This window comes from Varanus komodoensis, unplaced genomic scaffold (genome assembly GCF_004798865.1).
Source record: "Varanus komodoensis strain SLA01 unplaced genomic scaffold, ASM479886v1 scaffold29_1, whole genome shotgun sequence".
NCBI lineage: Eukaryota > Metazoa > Chordata > Lepidosauria > Squamata > Varanidae > Varanus > Varanus komodoensis.
In genome coordinates, this window is record NW_025335759.1 from 11,473,268 (window position 1) to 11,499,197 (window position 25,930).

At 43.8% G+C, this 25,930-nt stretch overlaps 1 protein-coding gene across 4 annotated transcripts in view; it reads right to left on the reverse strand.

The window, feature by feature from the left end:
• Positions 1-1,791: 1,791 nt before the first annotated feature.
• The window catches only part of BICRA (BRD4 interacting chromatin remodeling complex associated protein), an 85,684-nt gene continuing 61,545 nt past the window's right edge, over positions 1,792-25,930 (reverse strand). For all 4 annotated transcript variants that reach the window (XM_044435090.1, XM_044435089.1, XM_044435087.1 and 1 more), the window contains 10 exons: positions 24,891-25,196; positions 21,124-21,816; positions 19,655-19,997; positions 18,031-18,158; positions 17,221-17,346; positions 15,628-15,692; positions 14,292-14,440; positions 13,450-13,544; positions 11,868-11,970; positions 1,792-10,303 (listed from right to left, as the gene is read on the reverse strand). In XM_044435090.1, the coding sequence (XP_044291025.1) occupies positions 9,078-10,303; positions 11,868-11,970; positions 13,450-13,544; positions 14,292-14,440; positions 15,628-15,692; positions 17,221-17,346; positions 18,031-18,158; positions 19,655-19,997; positions 21,124-21,816; positions 24,891-25,196 (3,234 nt within the window). In that variant the 3' untranslated portion in view covers positions 1,792-9,077. The remainder of the gene's footprint in view (positions 10,304-11,867; positions 11,971-13,449; positions 13,545-14,291; positions 14,441-15,627; positions 15,693-17,220; positions 17,347-18,030; positions 18,159-19,654; positions 19,998-21,123; positions 21,817-24,890; positions 25,197-25,930) is intronic.

Consider the following 25,930-nt stretch of genomic DNA (forward strand, 5'->3'; position numbering starts at 1 on the left):
AGGCCCTTTCACTCCGCCCTTTGCCACTTCTTGTGCATTCCCCATGAAAGACCTCGCTTGGATTCTTGGCCAGTCATTCCCAAGGGACTGAGAACACCTTGGGATGCAGAAGGTCATGTTTGCTTTATTCTCAGGGTTGGCAGCTGGTACCAGTTGCCGCTGCACAAGGTTTACGCCCATCCTTGCAGGCACCAGGTGACTGCACGTGTCCAGCTATCTGAGTGGTTACACTATCTGTGTGTGCCTTGGCATCTAGATACCTTTTGGATGGACCCCTCAGTTTCATATTTTGCTGCAAGAACCAGATGAGGCCAAGTACAAGCATCCTTCTTATTTCCTTGATACAGAAGGACTGTCACAAGAGCAGGCAATAGAGAAAGGACTTCTGGGCATCGGTGTTTATATCTTCCCGGAAACTTGTGGAGCAAATGCCTCAGAATCTAATCCTGTACTCCCAAGTCTCAGTCCTGCCCTCTTAACCACAATAGCACACCACACGTTTCAATTCCAGAATTAATTTTAGGTTGCAATCCTCTGGCTACGTACCTGACTGTAAGCCAACTCACTCTCTGAGGAGATGTGCATAAGATTATATTCTGAAATTCTCCTCTTGAAACTGAACTTTAACAGGAGTGGAACCCATGTCAGAAAAATCTTGACAAGCTTCTCCCAGCCCTGTTCCTTATTAAGACTTTTTTATCCAGATGTAAACATCTATGATTGCCAACTTTTTAGTAGTCTTGCTTCTCTGTGCTTTACCACAGCCTCTTCTACGATAAAAATTAAGCAAGACAGATAAACTCAATGGGCAGAACTACACAACCCAAGAGGCCATGATGAAATCTTACCCTTATGGATCGGTTGTGTCTTCTGGACTCAGTTCAGGAGTTTCTGCAATTCTTTACAGTGGAATTAATTTCCTCAAACCACAGAGAAAATCCCTGGCCCGTTCTCAGATTTTCATGCTTCGCTGCAGGGCACTTGCACCGGGAGGGCCATTTTTGCCCTTGTTGCTATGGAAGCACCATAGAGTTCCCCGGCAAGAGCGACCACAGGCGTGGCTGCCCTTGGCCCTCCAGCCGCAGTTGGCCTATTTAAAGCTCAGCACCCCAGCCTAATTCTGGAGAGTGGTCCAGTATGAATACAAAATTGTAAAGACTGCTACAAATGTTGTTTCTGACATGCCGCGTGCGATTTTAAAAGCTTTTTTGCCTCCGTCTGGCTGGTAATTACAATTTTCACTCTTTACATTACAACTGCAGCAGTAAGTTCCACTTGACTGAAGACTTGGTTCACCTGACACAAAAACCCATCTTGTGTCAACAACCTTGGTGGTTTGTCACATTATCCACACCCTGACTGCTTCCTGCAGGATCGTTTGTTGTTGTTGTTGTTGTTTTTGGGGGGAGGGGTGGGGGGACAAGCCACTCTGATCATCTGTGTCGCTTGCAAGTGCAGCTGCCCAATACATGAAGCCTTGCCTAGTTAATGATCTTGCACATTTCCACATTAATTCGTGAGGACTGCATGATCTGGGCACAGTAGCCTGGGACCAGTTGCCAGGTTGCCAATTAAAAAGCACGAAAAAGGAGGCAACCCCCCCCCACCCCACCATGCTTGCTATCTTCCACTGGGTCAGTCTTAATGCTGGCAAAGACAGACAACCTGAGGCTATTGATTGACATGGCACTCAAGCAGGAGGTTCTTCTAAAAAGCCCCCAAACCACCACCCATTTGTAAACCCACCTCTATTTTTTCTTCCTTTCAAGAAATGTCAAACGAATTCTTATACCATTTTTAAAAAGAAGAGCAATTTAATTTACACAGAAGTACTAAATGTACATAATTCTTTTAAAAAATTGTTATACACAATAAATACAGTACAAAATTATTTTATAGTACTATATTTTGTTTTTGAACTGTGATGAAGTTCAAACTGGTACCAGCAGGGGGATGAAAGAAAAACTGGTTATTTAATTTTTAATACTAAAAGAAGTGGGGTATTACTTCTTGCTTCCTTTTACTTGGAAAGCCTTTCGGTTATTTGGTGCTGGATGGGGAAGCTGAAGGATTCAGAAGGACTGAAATGCATTTCCTTGACATTTGAAAATGGTTGTTTGGAACTACCCTCCCAACTCCATTTAGGGCACAATCCTATGTATGATTAGACAGAAAAATATCCTATTTTTCTAAGCATCCTCCAGCTAGCATGGCTGGCTGGTGCATGCGGGAATTTATAGGACTGTTTTCTAGTTAAGCATGAGTAGGGTTGTGCTTTTTATGTTCTACATCACTGGTGATGTGTTGAAGTGCACAGGTCAAAGCTTCTCTAGAGTTGCAACATGCATCTCTCCTTCTCTTCTCCAATACCCCTCTCTAAAATAAAAACCCCAACACTCACTGAAAATTTAAACACATATAAGGAGATGGGAATTTCTCCTCTGCTTAGGTGCCAATGAAACAAAAAACCAGTCACTTTGTTTCAAAATACTGAAAAGATGTAAAACATACCTCCCTGTAACAATGAGAGTGCCAACATATATTAACCTTTAAGATGAAGGGAAGAGTCACACCCCTTCGTAACTTAACCGCTTTGCAGTGAGAAGAGGCGGCAGCAACCAAATGAGCTAACGATCCCAAATCCACACTTTAGGAAAAATGGACGATAAACAAAAAGCCAAACAATTTCATATACATTTTTATATATATATTTATATATAAAAAAGAAGAAAAATCCCCCACCAGCCTGTGAGTTAGAACATCCCTTATTGCTTCCTAACCATATACGTTTCCGCCCACATTTGGGTAACAAGGGGGCTACAGCTGGGGAGCATGGTGCACTTCAGCAAGTAGTGTTTCGGAACCAAATCTGGTTTTCACTCTTCCTGGTCTCTTGCTCCAGCAGCAATTCATAGTGAAAGAGGAAACTGCCTGCCTGCACATCAGCAATGTCCTGCTGATGGCAGAACGCCATTTCTCTTCAAGGTGGAAAGCACACGTTCGTGTGCAAGCCACGGTACACTGCTTGATGAAACACAGGTCCACAGGGAGGCTGTGCATGCATCCGGCCCCCTACAAGGTTCTGGATCAGGGCGACCCAGGCTGCTCCAGGTCCCTCTGGAAAGGCTGCAGCTTGGCTTCCACAATGGCGTGCCGCCGCAGAGGGCAGGGGAAGTGGGCAGAAAGATGGGCAGCTGCCTCAAGGGCATACCTAAGGGTTCCTTGTCCCTACGAGGAGATTTTAGAATGCCACGCAGCGTAAAGCCAGAGCTAAATCAAAAGTTACATGACTGAGTTGTGTGCTGCTTCAAAGCAGCAACAGCTTTTATAGGGACTGAACGGTCTGAGATATTTGCTGGAAATCGTGTGTTCACCATGTTTTGCATTGTTTTCAAGCCACCTACAGCCTGATCCAGTGATACCTCACACAGACCCTGGTATAGACACTGTCGAACCTCCACAAGCCACTCTGCATTTATGTGTAGTGCGGCAACAACACTTGAAATTGGGGCTCTGGCATACGAATTTCTTAAGCAAGCTGCACCATTGGTAAGATGGGGCAAGTTTTGAAACACACTTTGTCAAAGACGAGAGAAAGAAGAGAGAGAGAGAGAGAAATGTAGACCTTTTTAACCCTCTTTTTGGTTCAATTATATCCCTAAACATTTCTTCTCCAGTAAACTGCACTTTTAAAGACACCAACTTTCATCTACTTCACAAGACACAGTAAGTTTAAAGAAGGAGGAATTGATGCTAAATAGGCTTGGACCAATAGCAACATTCTCTAGTATCCCTGGTCTTTTAATCTGTAACAACCTTTTAGAGTAGAAACCCTATTGGCACTGCCTCTTACATGGGGTGGGCGTGGGGATTCGGCAAGGATAACCAAATGCGGGGATAGAAAAATGAACGCAGGCACATTCTGTGCTGAGTGTAGAAACAGATTCATCATAAGAAATGGAACACAGAAACTAGTGATGGGGTTACATGTTCTTTGTCCTTTGTCAAAATGTGTGAGTGATGGTAAGGCAGGTGAAAAAGAACAATTAAAAACAAAAACAAAACAGGCCCAAATTCAATCTGTTTATCCAGGTGTTTAAGCTAAGCTGCTCAGCTTTCTACCATTGTATCCCAGAACTGATTGTGCTGATATCTATTAAACATGCTTTGCAACTGAATAGCTATACATAAAATACTTGCACGTTAATATTTCTGTGTGTTCAGCTAGTCCAGATGGTACAATGAGGGGAATGAAGCAAAGGCAATTTTTTTAATTAAAAAATTAAAGAAGCAAACTGTGTGTGTGTGTGCACACACCAGAGATGGGACAAAATCGCTCAGATCTCCAAGAAACAGCTACTTTAAGAAAGCTGGAAAATTCAATTGGCTACAAAATAAGAAGTACTTCCTCATCTTCACTTTTAAAACTAGTGATCCTAGAAGTACTGGCTTCTCTTCTCCAATCTGGTCAAGTTGCTGCTCGAATCATAGGCAAAATATGCATGATGCACATACTGGTTTTCAATGGGAATATATCAAATGAGCACATGGATAATGTTAAGGCCTCATAAAATTGTGTTTGTTATTTTGAAGGAGTGGAGGGAAGCAAGCAAAAGAAAGAAGCCTGAAAATGTTCCATGTTTTTCTGCACTCTTAAGTCCAGGATTTCTTCGCTGGTTTGGTTGCCAAATCTTTTCAAAAGAGCATTCACAGGAAAACAGGATGACACTTGAAATTCTAAAAATAATTGTTTGCTTTCTTATTAAAGTTTAAACCCAGAACAATGACAGAATCCATATCCTTGTTTCTGCAGCCCTTTTCTCCAGAAAGCTGATTTTACTTTTTAAATGGTGTTCAAAACTTTTCATGACAATTTATCATCAGAGTTTGGCCAGCTACAGGATGGTGGTTGTAGACACCAGAAGAGAGAAACTATCAAAAGAAGACTTTGTTTCAGAACTACTTGCAGGAGGTTTGGAGGGGGTCACAGAAAGAAGAGTGTGAAGGAATTCAGAAGGCAGCTGCAGCAAATTCCTGACCCCTGGAAACCAGCATTATAGCAGAGGCTTTTCCTCTTGGAAAGAAAGAAAGAAGTCTGAGAGAAAAGAGAAATAAAAGATTTATAGCTAATGGCTGAACACAGATCACTTGGCGCCATTCCAAAATGACAAACAGCTTATCTCTAAGTAGAACATGTTGGGCTTTACTTCTGCTCTTGGTTTATACTATGGGACAGCAGCCAAAAGTACTCTTTTGCTGGCTTGCATTTAATCTGAAACTTGATGTCAAGAAAGGTATTTCTTCCTTTCTTTCTCTCTCTTTTGTAATAAGGCAATGTGCATGTGTAGCGGGGAGTAAAGTGGCACAAAACAAGAAAGCCAATTTTGGTAGTAGATAAACTGGCTGTTCATTATTACACAATTCTGGGGGACAATGAGCAAGCAGGCCTTTACTTACTAAGAAAGACAACAAAAGACTTTGGCAACACTGGTTGCTTTTGAAGTCATGTGCAAGGCCGTGCACATCTACTTTGGTTTTAGGCAGCAGGCCTCTTTTGGAAAGAAGAGAACAGACAAAGGGGCTCATGGTGGCCAAAGGTGCAGACACACAAAAGCGGAGTATGAACCGAGTCTGACACAAGAAGAAATAGCGAATCCACCCTTGGCAATTTGGTGAGCTAGGAAAACATATTGAGCTACAGAGTAGGTACTTCAGACTGTGATCTGAGACAGAGATGGCAGGCTATCCTATCTGACAGGATAACAAAGAGTGAAGAAATCCTACTTCCAGGATTGCAAAAAGTACTTAAGAAGAATATTATGTCACAGGAGCTAGGAACCAAGAGAGGAAAAATCCTCTTCAAGATTGATTAACATACATGTTTTATTCCTTCTACACCCACAAATTTTATACTTCATCAGCCAGCAGGGCATAGCTACTATGGAATATGTTTTGGTTCTGGATGTTAGAAGATCCATCGCACCCCTCTTGCTCTAACTCCATACCCCAGGCTCCAGGCCCTGGTTATGTAGAAAATTATCCTGTATTACAAGAACAAGAGCACTTCTACACGGTCATTCAGAAGGCATTTTATGAATATTCATTCTAGGAGATCTGATTATCAGGTATGTTCAGCTTGTGCACATATCCACAGAAAACATAACTGATGGCTGACTGAGCAGGTATCCTTGCCTTTTTTGTGTTTACACTTTCTAGAACATATCTGTCTCCCCAAGCCCCACTTCACTACCGTGAATCTATGTATGTGTGTTCATGCATGTATGAGAGTGATCGGGGAGGTGGAAGTTTTGGCACCTACAAATAGAAATGTATGGTCTGGGTTTATTTATTTTTGCATTACATTTATCAATGAAAGGGACACTTGTCTAGGGGATTGCAAATCAGTAAAGAACTCTGTGAGGATTGCTGCCCAGTGCTAGCCTATTGGAGCAGCAGCAGAACACTTTATTGTGAAAAACTGGAGAAGAATAATCAAAGGACAGCAATCTACTATGTACTATGGAGGAGCTTAGTTTGGTTGTACCAAGTCCTAAAAAAGGTCACAGCAGGGGGCTACATCAAGCAAGCTCATAAAAACACCTTTGCTCTTCAAGAAGCTGAGAGACTGCCACCTTTCCAACTCATCTGCTGGAGGGTTTTGTGCAGCTCAACTCTGAAACTATTCCACCCACAGGGGACTACTAACAAAACACTGCCCTACCAGTTCTGTTCTCCTCACATAGTCCAGCTGTGGAGGAAGAGAAAATGTTCCTGCTTCTCTTTGAAACAGGCTTAAAGATGCCATCTAAAACAGCAGGTTGTGAATTTGCCAATTCAGCAGTGCTTTCAGGTGAAAACGCTTCTGCCCCTACAAAGCAAGTAGCAACAGACAAAATGAATACGCCACAGAAGAGAGAGAGCAAAGAAATGGCACTTTCAAAAATTCTAAAATGGCACCTAAGCAATATTTTGCAGGAACAAGGAGGTCAGAAGTGGAAGAGGAAGGATCTGAGTGCAAAATGTCCTGTATGAAAGAAGATGGCAGCTGTGGGCGGCAGCAGCACAGACTGCAGTTGGTGGAGAACCCAAGGCCGAGAAATCCTTTATTTCTAGGTCCAGTGCAAGACACAACAGGCAACAAAGGGCACTGACCACACTTTTGTGCAAAGGGGAACCCACTGATTATTTGAGGAAAATGGGATGATGAATATGAGCTTGTGCTGCCTGTTTGGTATTCTGCTCTCCATGCAGTGAAGTCTTGATCGGTGTTAATTCAGAACTGTGTCCTAACTTAGCTGATACATTCACATGTGCATAATCCTGGGGTTGCCCCTGTGATGAACACTGCAATGAGAAAAGTTTTAATCTCTGTCTTTCTATGAATCAGAGCAGGCGGACCAAGAATACACCAGCCTATTACTTGCTCACAAACACATGCATAACTCCTTCACACTATTATTTCTGTTGTGGGAATTCTTTGATTCCCACAGATTAAATCAAAAAACAAAACCTGACAAATCATGGGATAATTCATTGACAGACAAGTCAGTCTCACTGCTGGCACTCAAGTTGTGTTCCAACAGCTCCTAGGCCTTATGAGGTTATAGAAAAAATTTACAAAATAAGAACTGTAGACAAAACAAGTAAGGTAGGAGATCTCAGTTGAGGCATTCTGAACAGTGCAACAGTGCAGCAAGAAAACTGCATAAAGCTGTGATGATGGATCTTTTATTCCCATCAGTAACTGGAAATAGAAGCACTATGGGGAAGACACAGGGTTGGATCCAGACTAAGTTATACCTGGGTCCCATTAAAATCAATGTGAAAAACCGTTTCAATGGAAAAAGTGTGATTAACTTCATCTGGATCCGACAATGGCTGGCGTTGCTTTCTTCTTTTCCCACTACCTGTTACAACAAGGTTCTGATAGTTTGCAAGCAAGGGATTTCTATCCGGTCTTGGAACTCCTGTCATGCACAGGCAGCAGAAAGAGAGGAGGGTACAAAGCGATGGCATTAAAACCAGGAGAGAAGCCACAGGAGGCAGCTGCAACAAAGGACGGAAGAGTGCAGAAACACAGGCTTGACCGCTCAGTTCCCTATCCTTCCCCAGGGCTCCAAGGCATGCTGCCATCAAAGGCCCAACATGAGAATGCCAGGCTTGAACACAGTTCTTTTGAACCAAACAGCTGTCAAAAGCTCAGCCTTATGTGTTATTGTTTTGTTTATCTAGTAGGAGCGAAGAGGGGAAGAGAAGCACACAGCCTCTTGCCAGAACTTTTCCTTGTTCGAACCACCATGGCTGTGTTAACCACACCCATCTATGTCTGAAAATGGAGCAATTTCCTCTTTATTTGTAAACTCATCCATGCTTATTTGTTCTACGCATTAGTGTTTGCAACTTTTCTCCTTTCTTTTTTCCATTTTGTTCAGAATCTTTCCTTCTTTGTAAAAAAAAAAAAAAGCAGACAGTACATATTTAGAATAACTTAAGAAACCTGACAGAATCAATTAAATAATTGCCCCTTCTGGCAGCTCAGGTGGAGTTATCCCTCCTGCCCCATTCCTTTGGCCTCCCTGCTGGCTTCTGACTTGGGATTTGTTAAAATGTCCTACATATATTCATGGAGTTTGGGGAGAGGGGGAAAATAACCCCAATTATCATCATTCAAAGATTCAAATTAGCAATTTGTTACAGAATCTAAATATTACACAGCCAACACTACCTATGGGCCCCCAATCCACCCCCTCCCACTTGCCTGCCTGGCATTTGTTGAACTTTTTTTAAATGGTGCATGTGAGGAGATGAGTGTATTGTAAATCCAGCCACAGCTTGTACTTTACAACAACCAAAGCCCATCCTATAAACATTTGGATGGATGAAGCCTCTCTGTAGGACATTCCTGTGGCCCTCCCCTCCTGAGGCCCCCACTCTTCCCCCCTTCTGGTATCAGCTCCATTCTGTTGGGTCTCTGGGAAGTGGCACCTTGGCTTCCAACCGTTTCCCAGCCAGCAGAAGCTGCTGCAGCTTCAGTCCTCGGCTCGCTTTGTACAGTCTCTGCTTGCTTTAGAGCTCTGTTATCTGTTCAACGTCCTTGCTCCAAGGCCGCCATTGTGATTGGGGGCAAGGTACGTGTCCGTGCGGTGGACAGGTGAGGAGAAAGGGGAGGAGGAAGAATTGTAGGAAGAGGAAGGTGTTCGGGTGTTCTGACCCCCAGCCTGAGGTTGTTGCAAATTCAGGATGCTGTCAATGGCGCTCTGTAGATGCTCGTTAAGTGAGTCGTCTGGGGGGCTATCACTGGAGAAGCTGGCATTGTCTACATCGAAAGATTCCGACTTTCTGCGCTTGGCTGGGGGCAGGGCCACCTCCCATGCAAGTTCAGAGGCAGATCCGTGATCAGGTGGTTCTGTCTTTATCATTCGGTGATAAAATTCATCCTCAACCTCTGCTAATTCCTTCATAAGGCCACTGGTCGAGTCATCGGTCTTAGGAGGGGCAGGGCTTTCTTGCATCACTAGAGAACGGGCATCACTCCGGTTGAAAAAAGTATGCTTGGTGTTTTCTTCTAATCTGCCCTTCTCTGTCACAGTCACGGAGGGACTCTCATGGGTTTTGTGAGAAGTGATGACACTCCGAGACCCACCATCCTGCTTGATGACGAGGGTGCTTGGCACCACATCGGCTTTTGGAGTGCTCCCTTTCAGGGTGGTGTCCGGGGCTTTATCTGTTACGAAAGCGTCCACGTTCTCCCGGTAGGTTTTGCGGAGAGGAAGCCTGCAGTAGGTCACGATGGGCTTTTTCTCTGCCGGAGCTGCAGCAATATGGTCAACTGTCCCATTCATCTGCCCCGCCATTGAGGTGGTGGTGGCGGCGGTGGTGGTGGTGGTGGTAGCAGCTGAAGTTGACGAGTGCTGGTCGGCGGTTTTGATCACGGTGCATGCGGAAGGCGGTGTCTGGTGAACTGGGTCCAAGGCAGTGTTGTGAACTACTTTACTAAGCCCTGCCTCCTGTTTGATCTTCAGCTTCAGCCCGATCCGGCTCCGGGCTTCATAGGTTTTGATGGGTGGCTTGCTCCTAGATGGCAAAGCGTCTTCATCGCCGTCCAGTGAGGGAGAGGCCTTGGCCCACATGACAGAGGGAGAGCCTCCACTGTGCTTGATGACCAGTTTGGTGGGGTTGATCTGGGTTGCCATCTGCACCGGAGGGGACTTCAGGTTCTCAGAGGCCAAAGAGACGCTGCTGGACAGAGAGCCCTGAGCCAGTGAAGAAGCAAAACTCCTCGAAGATGAGGAGACATACTCATCTGCAAGAGGAGAACATGTATCACTATTTTAGTGGAAAGCAGGTTGAGAAGGCCTTTTTATGACACCATTGACCCAACATAACAGAAGGAGGAAGGGAGCAATGATTGACAGCAGTAGCCACAATGGAACAGGTTAGGTAGGAGCTGCGCCAGTTAGAACAGGGAGGACAAGGACAGTGTGTATGAGGTGGGGGGGAGTGAGGTGGGGGGGAGTGAGGTTGGGGGGAGGGGGGGGGATTTTGTTTGTTAACTTAGGATGGAGAGAGATGCTGAGAGGAACTATAAGTCCGGTGGTGAGTAGTATCAGAGACATGTTGTGAATCAGACAGGAGAAGTTTCTGAGATCTTAAATGTGGTGTTAGGAGCTTAGAAACATTTATCAGTTATTCAGGCAATGACTAAGTGGGCTGGAGCTATGGAGAAATATGCTTCTTGAAAGACGGCCTCGGAAGGTGAGTTGTCAGTCCCCAAAGTTCATTTGGATTCCCAGGAAATGTCTTGCTATCTTATACACAAGACTGGATATGATATACGGATTTGCCTTACAAAGCACAAAACAAAAACTTTTTCAAAAGTGTTTACTGCACCCTGATTAAAACTAGGTGGGGTTCAAGGGGACAAGATAAAATTTCTCTGGCCTCTTGGTCACTTCCTGACTACCTTTAATGCTTTCTCTGATTTTTGTGGTTGTATTTGGATGATCATATTTCAGCTTAATAAGCCAAAATATGAAGATTTTACCTACCCATACAGCCTCTCCTCTCCTCTCTTCATTGCATACCTGAATGCAGTACAAATCATGCTAATTAACATGCCTGTTTCATTTGAACTTGGAAACTATGCTGAGCACCTTCAGGACTAGCTGGACCTTCACTCAACCTCCAACCATAGTGAAACTAGTAGCCAAAGTTCGCTGGTCCAGACAAAAAAGCAAACTATCTTTAACTGGAGACAGTAACCATAGTTACTGTATTTTCCACTGAGATGAGCCATGAGAGAAGACAAAGGGCTGCATGTGTTATGATTGTCCAAACACAACCCACATTGTGAATGTTAGACCTTCCCAAGCCAATTCCTTCCAAATTCATATGCTCAATAGCTTTATTCTCCATAGTGCTTCACTTCTGAGGTGAGAGGCGCTAGATGGCAAGCCTGCCTGGGAGTGAGCTTTTGCTCTGGAAATCCTTACTTTTATCACATTCAATACGGCAGTGGAACCAGTTGTCTAGAAAGGTCATGGGCTCTCCTACACTGGAGACATTAAAAAAGAAACCGGACAGTCATCTGTGTGGGATGGTGTAAACTGGTGACTTGCAGTGGGTTGGACCCAGCAGTGGGTTGGACCCAGTGGCCTTCTTGGCACCTTCCAACTCTCCTATTCAGTAATTCTAGTGTAGACACTGGCTGTAGCTACTCACTGGTAATAGGAAAGCCCTTTCTAGTTTACAGTCACTTTCCATTTTGGCAGATGTCACTAAAATTTTAGAGTAGGGTTGTGTGGGCAGATGAAACACAGTTTGGAATAAGTGAGCTACACAAAGAATGGAGACAAATCCTCCCTTACCTGGCTTCTCCTTTGCCAGCTGTTTATCCAAAGCTAAGGTGGTCTTTTCTTCCTGTATGAACATCCGATCAATCATCACCATCTCCGCTGAAGGACTGACTCTCTAGAGCCAAAGGAGAACAGAGGATGGGTGACTGGCAAGGGAGAGAAACCAGGTGTGCAGTCGAGTCTCTTAAGACTCCTCTCCCTCTGCATACATCGCTTGTAATCTCCTTCCATCCCTCACTGTTGAATGACTGTACTTAGAGCAGGGGGCTTGACTTTGTTTATTAAACTTCCAAAAGTGATATAATCTCTGCACTTTCCTTAAACTCTGTACTTTGAAAAGAATGTGGCAAGAATGAACACTACAATCCTATATTAAGTAATCAAAAAACTGGGGAGAGACACTGATAGATTCATAATCATTTGTCTTTGCTGAATTTATGAGCTCTAAACAAGACAAATGATTATAAACAAATTTAATCTATTGTGCAGGGCTCATTTTCAATAGATGTATATGAATGGAATCCTACATGGACCGTGTGTGTGTGGGTGTGGTCTTACCCTTAAGGATTGTAGTGACAATTTGAAATCACCCACGTAATGTCCACACGCGTCTCTAAGGGCCACTTGCACGTAACAGCAGCACACTGCAGGATAATCAAACACGTGGTTTATTGGGCTGCATGCCACATGTACTACTTCCATTTTCTGTAAACAGCCTCTGATTGACCAATTTGGGGTTTGGGACTGTGAAACCAGTCTGCTAGGTTGTTTAAGGGGAGACCAACCCAATTGTTAACCAACAGCAAACCACAGGTTAACCAGTTGGTTATTTAGTTGCTAAACAACCCAACGATCCAGGTTGGCACATCACACTCACAACCACCAACCATTCCCAATTAGAGGTTGTCTACAGCAAATGGAAGCAAAGTAGCATGCAAACCAGCAAACCATAAATTACTTAACTCACAATATGTTGCCATTATGTGCAAACTGGCCCTCTTCAGACATAGCATATGTCCACAAAAATTATGGGTCAGATAAGCACAATTTGTCATCATTACTTTATCTAAGTGCTGAAGTACCAGAATGTCTCTCCTTTACCACCACCACCAATCCCGATGCTTTGCTGTACATTCCCCTTCTAGGTTCTACCAGCGCAAATTATTAACAAATCTTAATATCTGCTAATCGAAATCCAGCAAAGTCTCAAATATTACGTTCCAAAGATAAAACACAAATTGAATACATATTGCAAAGAGAACGGACTGGCCTCACGCACTGATTTTCATTTACTCATTCCAGGCACAGAATATGGGTTTCTTTAAAACCAAACAAGGAGATTTTTATGATGAATGAACAACGTTGCCTTCGATCTCCACAAAATGCCTTCTACACGGACACCCTACAGTGCACCACATTATTGTGACAGGTTTCTTTCAAGCACAGCCAAAAAAGTTACCTTCTTCTAGCCTGCCTCTCAGCAACTGGATCAGTCAGCTGAACATTCATCAGAAGAATAAATGGGAGTATTACATCAGGCTCCTTTCTGATAATCTACCTGTGAAAAGAGGAAGCTGAAGAGGAAAAATCTTACCCGGGATTCCTCCAAAAGCAGCAGGCGGTATTTGTTCAGCATGGCTTGCGTGCGTTTCAACAGCTGTGTAGACACCATTTCAAACTCTTCATCTACTGGAAAGAAGTACAGGTAAGGGTTATATGCTTGTCTCCTATAAATTGGAACTGCTGTAAGCAAATATCTTTAAATAGTTGTAGTGCCCTAAGTTAAAGTAGTTACAAAGGGATATCCCAGAGCACTTTAGAGATTGACAAATTTATTCTTGCTTGATTTTCATAGGCAAAGTTTTTATTTTGTCAGATGCATGAGGTTGTCTAAAGTGCTTAGTTTGTATAAATATGTATTTCCATATATATTTATACAAAGAGACAGACAGATACACACACATAGAGATGATACAAACAGCTATGTACAAGATGCAGAAACAAAAAGAGGAAAACAACAGGTGTGTCTTAACCCTATGTGGAGAACCAAGCACTTCAGGATTCAAATGAAGTTTCCCCACTACTCTCATGGCAGTCACAGGGCACAGAGGGTACCCAATTCTGAGCAACCAGTGGTCAACCCGCATAGTATTGATGCCTCAAGGGTGACAATTACTCTTTGAAGTGAGAAAGTCAATGTTGATTTAGCAACAACATCAAGCTTCCTATTGAAATCCAACTCTAATCCAAATCCAATTTGTGCACGAAATGCTTTGGGCACTAAGGGATGTAATGACCAGCAGCAGCAGTCAGGAGAAACAGTGGTGGAATTGAGAGCCTGGAAGCTGATGCGTGCACAACTAACAGGCAAGCTGTGGAAAGCGAAGGCCACCCATCCCTTTGCACCTGATGTGACAGACTGCCAGATTAACTTACCTTTCCGATAGTCATGGGGAGAAGGCAGTGTTCCCTGGTAGACGTGATATGGCAGGAGCCTCTGCAAAGCATCTTCAAAGGACCGGAAGGAGGTTTTGTAATCAGGATGCAGTACTGCTCCCTGGTGTTTATGCAGTTGTTCCAAAAAACTAGCAGCAGCAGAACAAACATGCAGGTGAGTTTTCTCCTGGGGCGTTTGCCTCTATGTTATACTGAAGGCACAGAGCAATTGTCTCCCACACTACCCCATCCCACTTACTTCAGCCTCAACTAAACTATTGGCAACAAAGCTGCACTGAACTAAGATTCACCCCTTGGCCGTGGACATGAGAAAACCCCTATGAGATCAGAGCAAGCAACAGTCTCATCCAGGGTTCTGTCCAGACCTCGGCCAACCAGCCATCCCTGAGAAACCCACGAGGCACGACTGGCACTGGAGACTCTGTTGTCAGTGGGTTCCCGATCCACCACTGCTTTTATTCTAAACTTTACAGGAACTGATCCATGGTGGTGACCCTATTTTGGGAATGGAGTTTTCCAACATAGTTGGCACCCAGAAATCTCAGCATAAGAGCCCCTCTGACACAGGCGTCTTCAGCCTCCCCTGTGCCTCTGACACTGGAAGTAGCATGCAGCCATCAGGCCAGGCAGCCATTGGTGGCCTGACCCTCCATCCCCCTTTTAAAAGCACCCAAATTCGTGGCCATTACTACATGTCATGGGAACAACTTCTATAGTTTAACTATGTGCTGTATGAAGAAGTTTTTCCTTTGATCCGTCCTGCATCTTACAGCAAACCACTTCACTAGTGCAATAGATTAGGCTTCCCTAAGTGGGAACTGATCAGTAGAAGAGGAGAAATTATTGTACATTCTAATATTATACATCTCCATATAAGCAGCAGTGTCTGAAAAAACAATGTTTTCCCATTTTCACTGCTTCCTATATCTCAGTCCTGGCGCTGATAGCAGTATGAACTCAGTTTCAGATTAAAGACTTTATAGTTGCTGAGCACTGGAACATTCAAATACATTCCTTTCTGTAGGTCGTAGTTGTGGTTCTCACACTAGATGGCAACCTGTAGTTCACAGAGATCCAGTTCAGGCCCATTGGATGGTCCAACATGTGTATGTCCAGTCTGTGTGTGACAGACTGAAGACTCCCCAGGCTAAAACCAACACTAGATCCTCTACAATCTCTATATTGACTCAAAACACTTGGAAATTACAACCTATCTTCCCTTTTTCCTACCACAAGTCAAGCAACTATCACACCTTAATCAGAGGAAATCAAATAGCACTCCAGTGTTCATTGGAGTCTTCCAGTACAGACTTACCAAGCTTCCTTACTGGGTTGTAGCATAGGAGGTGGTTTTTTCAAGTTTCCAAGCTTGCTATCATACTGGGGAAGAAAGGAAACAAAAGAACAAAGAAGCAACAAGTGAATTGGGAACCACACAGAAAAGCACCAGCGTGGGCCATGGTGAACACAGGTAAACACATGAGCTGACTGAGTGCTTTTGCAGAGTTCAGACTGGAGTACCAGGGTTGAACTTCTTCTTTTTTGGCTAAGAAGTGAACTGAGCTAAGTATGTGAATGCTTGGGAACACTAGCAGCTTCTTTGCACAAAGCACACAATTCTTTGTGCAAAATATGCAAAGCCCTCAAGTCACATGTGCGGAAGCAGAACATTGCTTGCACAGTGGTCATGCAGGCAGCATCTGAGCAAGCTGGCCCTGCAGATCTGCTTGAATTCACTTCCTAGCAGATGTCCATGTGAATGCTCAGTGTGAGGCAGACGGAGGACAAAGAGAAACTAGGCTGAAGTCTGGGAAGCAGAGCCAAGGAATTCCATCTGATTCCCACCCCTAAACTAGATTCCTCACACATGGCAAGTTCAGACAAATGCAGAGACGTGTTTAATTAGACAACCTTGTGGTCATGTGAAAAGATGGCAGTAATACAGAATTTTAAAATTCAGCTAAGATTATTAAAAGGAAAAGTATTCTGAGATATGACTGTGAAATAAACTGTCACCCAATAGTTAGGTATCTGGTGGTCATTTATGAAAATTAAAATTCTAATACTGGCAGAAAGTGATGGAGTTAATAAGAATTGTACCAGGATATTCTATTTCATGGAATCTGTAGACAAACTGGAACAAGTCCAGAGAAGGGCAATGAAGATGGCTGGGGTATAGAAAACAATTCCAATTAAGAAAAGGTCGAAGAAACTGCATATGTTTAGTCTGGTGAAAACTGAGTGTGTAGGAGATGGTATTCCTCAGGTGTTCTTCAAATACCTGTAGGGTTGTTGAACAGAAGAAGGAAATGCTTTTTATACTTCCTGAATTAATATTTTAACGTTATTTTAATTTACAGCATAATGTAACCTTAATGTTTTTGGTACCACTGTATTTTTATGCTCATGTGCGGTTTGATGGTTTGGATGGACTTGGCCCAGAAAGGCAACTTAAAAATCTTTAAATAACTCTTATTCTGTGATGTTGTCCCACAAGGCAGGACTTGCGTAATGGACATTAAGTCACAGGAGCAAAAATGCCAGTTGAAATTCCTTATCAGAGGAAAAGGTCGACCCAGCATGCACCTTATCTGAAAAAAGGCAAAATCCATCCTAAGCATTATTAGGATAGGAGCTGAAAATAAAATTGCTAATATCACAGTGCTTTATACAAATCTGTGATTTGACCACACTTGGACTACTGTGTACAGCTGGAAAAAAGTGGAGAAAAGGGCAGCTAAAATGATCAAGAAACTTGGGAACTCTCATGTGAGGTAAGGAAACAACAGAAAGAATTTAAAAACAAACACAAATGACCCCTGCAAAAAAAATTATCAAGTAGAAAAGGAAGAACATGCCAAGGATTTAATTACATGAATAAAAACTGCATACTGATGAAGACCCTTACCTGCTGTTGAATTTGTGCAGGTGTTGAAGGCATGAGTTGTGGCAAGCCCTTTCCAACCACCTGGAGCTGCAATGTACCTTTCCCAAGATTCAGACCAGACACGGAGCTTATTACTCCAGGCTTGCTCTGCCAATGAAGAAAGAAGCAATTTGTACCAGAAGGACTGGAATGAATTAACACCAATACACAAGGAAATTAATAACAATATGCACAGCAGGAAGCTATATGCTAAGGAACTGTCACTGTACGGGTGCCCTTCCACCCCATTACAGCTATTCCGTCAGTGCTTATTCACTGGCTCTCCTGGACGATTCTTCCTCAAGTGGATCTGAGTTGTTACAATCTGGCACCAGAACTATTTCACTGGTGCAGATACACTGGAGGAATGGAAGAAACAGGGCAGAGACATGGGCGTTCACTTAGGCCAAATCCTGTATCTTTGCAATCCACAGACATGCCCCTATTGATGGTACATTTTTATACCAGACCTGGACCTGTGCAAGACATTTCCTTCTCACTTACTTCAACTGGAGAAATGTAGTGACCCCACCTCTAAGACTTGATTTCACACATGCAACTCGGAAGTGCTACAGCCCCTGCCTCATAGCTGTACCACATTCAAAGATGAATGCATTTTCTGGCCACAAGAGCAAAGTTTCAAGTTAATCTTTCAAGAATAGACTGTTGCTTCTACACTGAATACAGTGCTTCAGCAGGACTCGTGTCACTGGTGCTAAAAATAAATATTTGATAATACAAGCTTGGATAAATTTTGCTGCAAAGAAGCATTAGCCAGTTCTAAAACCCTACCTGAACTGGCTGCTGTATGGTGAGAGGAACTGCAGGTTTTCCTTGCCCAGTGGTCGTTTTCCCTCCAGAACTGGTAGTGGAGCTACTGGAAAATGTTTTGCTCTCTGTAGAAGTTGCAGCAGCAATAGCTAGAGAATTTGGGTAGACACACACAAAAAAGTATTATTTCAGAATTAGACATAAAAATGTTCCAAGTTGTTAAGGAAGGGACACAGATTTCAAGCTGGATTGTTATCTATCTCTTTTGGAGGGCTGGTGAGCTAAAAGGGTAGAAGGCTGCCTTTTCCTCCTTCCACCATGTTTTCTGTTGCGTGCAGAACCTGGCTGCAAAAGTCCCTCCCTTACTTCACACATCTCCAATTTAGTTCCCAAGTCAGAGGCCAGGTTTTCTAGGGAGGCATGAGGCTTCTCTCTTCCCAGCTAACCATCGTTTGGCAGAAGGACAGCTGTGGAGCAAAGATGTCAGCACACCAGCAGAGCAGAAGTGGTCATCTCACTTCTGCTCAATGAGGACACACTTTTCATGGATACTGAAAATCCTTGAGGATGTCTGCTCTGTATGCACTATAAAATGCAACTGAAGGGTGTCTGAAAACCATAGTGATCCCTGTCAATTTGCAGGCTGGCTATCTCTGCTCTTCAAATCCAAATCCAGTTCTTTGATTGCACCACACTTAAGTGCAGAAAGTGAAGGGTCTCAGCCCGCCTATTGCAATGGATTGGGAGACGGCCATTTTTCATTTTGGAGTTTGGCCAGGCCACCAAGGCTAACATTCTGACTCTCAGGAAATGTGCCAAGGAATCTTTAACAAGCACAATGCAGGAGTGGAAGGGAGTGAATTTTTAACCTCATGTTGAGTGGAAGGAGAAATCACTTCAGGGAAAATTGAGAGAGAAGGCAATGTGGGGAGAATCATGCTATGTGACTACTCAAAGTGGGGAAAACAATGGTGGCTGTCTTCCCCTGGCCCTGCAAACAGGTTGGTGCACCACTGGCAATGTCACAGGCAAAATTCCATATGGAATCTGGATTTCTACTGTGCGCATGCACATACACATGTGTGTATACAGACTCTTGTTTAACTTTTTTCAAAACAAGGTTCTAGCTCTACTGCTTTTGGAGAAAACGCATTAACATCTAAAAAGCCCACAAAAATCCAAATATTAATCTCAGAAAAAACATGCAAGTGGAGCGAAATCCATGCAAACTTTGATGAAGAATGGTAATTATTTGCAGCATTCTTTTTGAGAGCAACAAACAAATGAGTGTAATATCACCAACCCTCATGATAGGTTTCTTCAGTGCCTGGTAATGGTCAGAACAATTACTAGAAATGTTCTCCCCCCTCCCTATTTTTCTCACTGCACAAGTCCATAGAAAATAAAATGTTTTAAAGCAAATTAAGCAAGCAGCAGCAGGTACACCTGGGCATTTAAGATACAAGAGTAAAGGATCCAAGAAACTTTGTCTGCTCTACAGCTTCATCAATGGGCAAAGATAGGCACATACACAAAACAAAATATGATGAGCAACACATGAAGTGCAGATAAAACAACGCATCTAGTTTTCCCCTTTCTCAAACTCAGCTACAATGGCACACAAAGCGGAGCTTTATGGTCTTACGTATCGATGCTGATTTCACCAACACTGGCGTTTGCTGCTGGAGGTGTGCTGTGGGCTGTGCAGGCTGCCCTCCTCCTCCTGTTCCACCTCCTCCTCCTCTCGGGACTTGCCCCTTTTCCAGCACAGGAGCTGCCTTGCTGGAACCTGTACTTGCAGGCTGAACTGCAGCAGGCAGAGGCGCATGGCCATGACTTGGTGGTGCTTGAGCTGTTGTCACTGTGACCTGCTGACCTTGGCTGCTAACCAAGACTGAGGATGGCTGGCTGCTGAACTGGCTCAGCACAGGTGGTGCTTGGCTAGTGGAAGTTGGCTGTTTTGTTTGCAGGATAATTCCCTGTGGTACCTGCATGGGATTGAAAAAGCAGAGAATGAAAAACTGTTCAAGTGCCAAGTCTTTCAGGTTATAACCTGAGCCAGGAATCACTAGGACAAAGCTTCAGAACCCATTGGCAGGGTTGGGAGCATGCAACACGACTTATGAATAGGTATGGAATGCCTTTTCTCAGCTACTGAATAAATGAAACACTCATTCATACATCTAGGAGCACAGATGTCAGAGGATGCATACTAAACCTCAAGAAAAGTGATTTATAAATTCAATAAAAATGAGTTCATTGCTTATATCTAAGTATTCCGAATGCTTTACAAAGGACAGTCTAGCTTTGGTTGGCATTGCTTAAGGTACTTGATGTATGTTTTGGCCCAATGGAGAATCTACTTTCTGTACTTAACAAGTGGAGCAAAGGCAAAAGCTGGCTTTGGTTGGGTTTTAATTAAGACAAAGAATTTCTAGGCCTCCTAGTGGCAAGACTCAATATACACAAGCATTAAGAACTGAGGCCATCTCCTTCGGGCAAGTGGTTGTAACTTTTTAAATACTGTTTGCTCTACCAGCATGCCTGAAGTAAAGTAGACCATTCCCCAGGGTGGGCTCTAGCTGGGGGTGGTGAGGGGAGATTGCACCTTAAGACAGAATCCAGGAGGGAAAATTCAGCAATATTATGGTGGTGGGTCTTTCAAAGCTATGAAGGGAAAAGAAGACATAGCTGGGGGTGGAGAACGGTTTGGAAGGCATTGCCCCAGAAATTGGCTCAAATAAATGTCCCTAATGATATTAGTCTTGAGAAATTGGACCACATTATTTTATATGGAGGGAATTATTTACTTGAGATATAAAGACTTCAAAGGTTTGATTCCCATTTTCACAATTTTAATGTTTTTGGGCTATTAAAGCCCTAAACTACTTGGAACAAGGATACCTGAAAGACTGCCTTCTCCCTCACAAGTCTGCCCTGTCATTGCCAAGCCCAATCTGATTTTTAAACACTCTTTTAAATCTGATTTAAACTGTTTAATTCTATTATTGTCATTATCACTGTGGTCATCTCCTTTTAATTGTCCACTATTTTATTTAATGTGGGGCAATATACACATTTTTCTAAATGAATAAATAAATGCGGTTGTTTTACCTGCTGAAACCGATCCATGAGTGGCTTCTGCTGAGGTATGGGGGCCGGAATAGCTGAGAGAGCCTGGAACTGATTCGGAACCATCTGAAAGCTTCTTTGCTGCTCTTGTGATAGATGAACTGTCTGGGTTGGGGTGGGAGGCTTGATTGGGCCCTGGGCAGAAAACTGAAGCTGGAAATGGGGGGAATGGGTGTGCTGCACCTCGGAGGGAGCTTGAATCTGGGGTTGGAGCCGAGCCTGGACTTGGGCCTCAGCTTGTGGCTGGAGCTGAGGAGCGAGCTGAACCTGGAGCTGCAGGTGTGGAGCGGTTGCTAGCTGGGACTGGCCATCTGCTTGGAATGGTACCTGAGGCTGGGAGGGGGGCCGCAGGGGGTGCTGGTTGGGACCGTGAGGGGAAGAGGCAATTTGATTTTGGATCACATACAAGTTCTGCATCTGTGTCTGGGGTGTGCATGATCGTGACACAGGCTCGGAAGGCGGCCTGGACAAAGTCTGCGGTTGGGAAGGAGGCCTCGAGTGAGGCCGAGAAGGCGGCCGGGAAAGAGGCTGAGGCTGTGATGGAGGGCGGGATTGGTGTGGAGACTGCATCTGTGAAAGGTGTGTGGGCTGGAGCTGTGGGCTTTCCCCCACTGAAGGATGAGGTAGTGAGTGGGACGGGGAGGCTCCAGGAAGTTTCTGCTGTCCCGAGGGCAACTGAAAAGGGAGCAAGGGAGGGGGAAAAGGAAGAAAAAGGAAAGATGTAAATGGATTTCGGAATCTCTTCTGAAGATATTCTGATATACCTAGGCACCAGTATCCAACAAAAGCGGCCAAGAGTGATTGAGTTCCAAAACTCACAATTGCCAAGTTCCATGTGTCAAAGGGGCTGCTTGTTCCTTCCCTTCATCTTTAGTTCACACAGTGAGAGTCCCTGAGCCAGAAGGGGAGGATTTCAGGGAAAGAGTGTGAAACTTTCATGCTGCCCCACTGAGAATACTTGTTGGCACCTGCCAAATTTATTTCACTGCCTCAGCTTGTTTGCAGAGCTTGGCTGTAGCAGATGTCGCTTTAAAAGACATGCCTTTTGAATCATAGGGAATAAAATAAAACAATATGGAAATAAAATATGAAGGGCACCTGATCTCCCAAGGAGCAAAGCTGAGAATGCTCCCTTCTGTAACTCAGGTCTCCCCTGCCCAAAAAGTAGTATGGTTAAACTAAAGCTTCTCTCCAGAATCTTATGTTGGAGAAAGTACTAACAGATTTGCTGAATATAATCCATGTCCTTCCGCGTCACCATGCCAGGAAAGGCATGAAGTGGCTGACCTGTTTCATGCTGGTGAACAGGGGCCCTTCCTATGCCAATGACCCATGCCAATCTTTTTACTTGCCTGGTAATACTGTCTTGGGCAAAACCCTCCATAGGCTGTACTTAATAAGCCCAAAATTGAATACACCTTCAACCCTTCTATTATCACTTTCTCATAAAATTTATTCTCACAACACTGTTACACTCCACTGCTCACCCCAAGGAGAAAGCCTGAGCATTCAACCCTATGGTAGCTACGGTAGCAGAGGCAAGGCTTCTGCTAACTACATAAAGAATACAGCCAGTATAAAGAATACAGCCAGCCCCCTCAGCATTTTAAACATACAAATAGGCAAGTAATTTTAAGAGAGTCTTCAAATGCAAGATATTCAGGGAGGAGAGATGTGCATTCTGGTAGGAGATAAGACACATACCACAAGTGCAGTGCACAGCTCTGAAGAGACAGAGAAGATGGAAAGAAAAGCAACAAAAGGCAGCAGCTACAGCACCTCCTTCTCCCAGAGTTAGTTAGGATCAAAAGGGAAGCAAGCAAGAGCAGCAACAGGAAGAAAAGACACACAGGTGAGGGCCAGACTGGCAACAGGGTCCAAGAAGAGGGGGAATGGTGATGCAGCACTTTGTCTGATTATACACAAAAGCAGGATATCTGTCCATTTTGTAACTGTGTGTGTGCACGCACATGCGCATGGTTATCTATACCCATTCAAGCTCCATGTGCAGACATAAATAGCTCACCTATTTCTACTCTGTAGCAGAAAGCTGCCAGGTTGAACTAGGGCAAGGTGGCTCATATCAGATATACTCTTGATTATAAACTCTGTTGGGCAGGATCCAGTAATTGTTTTTCACTAATTCTTATTGTGAATTTTGATAAATCGAAACAAAAACAAGATTAAAAAGCATAAAATGCAATATTTGTTTATGCTGTAAAATGCCATGCACCTTGTTGGTGCTGGATAAATAACTACTTTTCTATCTTCTATTTTCACTTAGTTCTTCATCTGGGCATAATATGACAGAGGCAAGTCAAGTCCTCTGTGAAATAAATTGTTTCCCTTATGTGTTGCACTTCTCAAAACAAAATAAGTGAAGCTTTCCTTTAAAGGAACAGATGGACAACAAAACAGGGTGTGAAGTTTTTATCCTAAAAGAGGAAGTTAGTTTCTATGCCATTTTTGCAGGATTATACTGCTTAGAAAACCTAGAACTGTGCATGAAATATTCACAGCAATGGCAGGAAAGGGGCAAATATTAAAACACAGGTTCATTCTTTGCAGGCACATGTGGTATCACAGGGAAACTAAGCATTTTACTATCCAAATATCTGTAGGGTTTAAATGCCTATTTATAGGAGACCAACTGCTCACTTCTATAGTCTACTCAGAAATATGTCCCAGTGAATTCAATGAAGGTTACTTCTAAGTAAATAGAATAGAATTAGAGCTGGAAGGGTCTTAAGGCCATCAAGTCCAACTTCCTGCTTAGCTTGCACCTGTGGTCACCTATCTGGCTGCAGGCCCGCGGCTCTCCAGCTTAGCAAAGGTGACTTGATATGCTAGCTTGATATACAGCTATATAGGCAGATACAGGACAGCAGGCTGAATCAAGTGCTGTGGGGATGTAAAATGCCAGACACAGTGAATAATACATCTGGTAGTGCTTAGGAAGAGTCCCAAACACATTTTCAGTTACTCAATTTTGTAAGCTAAAACTAAGCTGTTTTTGTTCTGTTTCTACAATGATACCAAGGAAAGACATTTCTTTGCTGTTTCTACATCTCAGTATTTGCATATACCCCTTGACAGCTCTCAAATTTATGCTCCTGAGTTTAGGATAAAGCTGCTAACCTATGGAACTCCATCAACATGAAGGAGATAAGTTCCTACAGAAACAAGTAGATACGTTTTCTTGTCCGTCCCCCCACCCCCGTCCCCCTCCTGACCCTTTACTAACAACAGTCTGGCATACAGACATTTAACAAGTAAATCTTTTTCTAGCACTTTCTCTTGGTGTTGGCAAAAGCTTTATCTACTTTATTTCTGCATATCAGGCTACTGCTAAAAGCACAGAAAAAAATAGAAAAGAACATCTAAGTGTCAACATTCTTCCTGGTTGCATGCCAGGAAGTAACTGCATTTGTACCAATATCCACCTTGTATTGTTTGTATGTTTCCACGAGGGGGAGCTTTCCATTGCTATTCGAGAAATCCTGTCACCACCAACACCCAAGTCTAGCCTTTGTTTTGAAGTGTGGGAGAATTGCAAGTGTAAACCCTAAATGAGATGCTAATATTTCTCCTTCTCTCTTTGTATTCTGCACAGAGAACGTGCTGGAGAAAACAAGAAGCTGAAGCGAAGGCTAAAAAGAAGGGCCAGACATGTTAGACAGGAGGGAGTGAGGAAGGAGGACAGGCCAAAGCAAGGCAACTTTGTGTATTTGCAAACAGGTAAGGGCTACCTGGCAAGCCAGTGCCTGCTGGGGAGGGCCGGTTGAGAACTGAGGTACTTTGGACTCCACCGGCGGAAGGTTGTGGCTCTGGCTCAGCTCTCGGCTGGCAGGTGGCTGCAGGGCTGCACCAACACTGCTGCTGACTATCACCGAGGCTGGGACACTGCTTGTAGTGCTGAGTGCGGTGGTGGCTATGCTGTAGATGGGCAGAGGCATTGGCAGGTGGGGAGGAACTGTGGATTCGTTCATACTGCTCTCTTGCTGCATTTTCAGGGCTGGCGGGTAAAATTGCTGCTGCTGCTGGCTCCGATCCTTCTGAAATTTCCAAGAGATTTAGCAAGGACCACATTCATGTTAATTGCCCACCTTTGCTACCCAGCTTTTGTCAATGCTGCTTCTCTGGTATGTACAAACGCCAAGCCCCCAGAGCAGGAAACTCATAGTACCCACACAGCCTAATGAAATTCATCCAAAATTCTGATCACAGAGCCTCTCCTTTACTTCCCCCTCTCCCACCAACAACAAAGTATGAAAGATATAAAAATAAAGAGTATGTAGAAGGCCACATTTGATGCTAAGTGACACAGAAAGTTGTTTTAGACCAAGCGGAAATGCAAGTTCCTGTGTTCTGTGATGTACACCGTCACTGGAAGCCACATGCCCCGCACCTCGCATGTGAGGAGGGCTCTAGTCCCATCCACAGAATGCAGTTTCTAGTCACAAAAGGGTGTCCTCTAATGGCTCCCACTACTGGGAGAACATACACTGGTGCTGCATGTATGTTAAATGCACAAAGTGCCCTCCTGCCTTGCTGCAAACAACCATCTGTGGATCCAGATGGAAAAGGCATGCATATGGGGGCTAAACTTCCATGCTTGCCATACCTTAGTTCTGCACCCTGGAAATGTGGTAGAAGTTTTCATCTCCCATGAACATTAGGAAAATTAGTCTATATCTACTTCAATTCTATCACCTGTTCAGCCAAACTTTGCTGGCAAAAAATGAGGTATCAGAAGAGCACAGATGCTGAAGTCTATGGGACCTGGCAC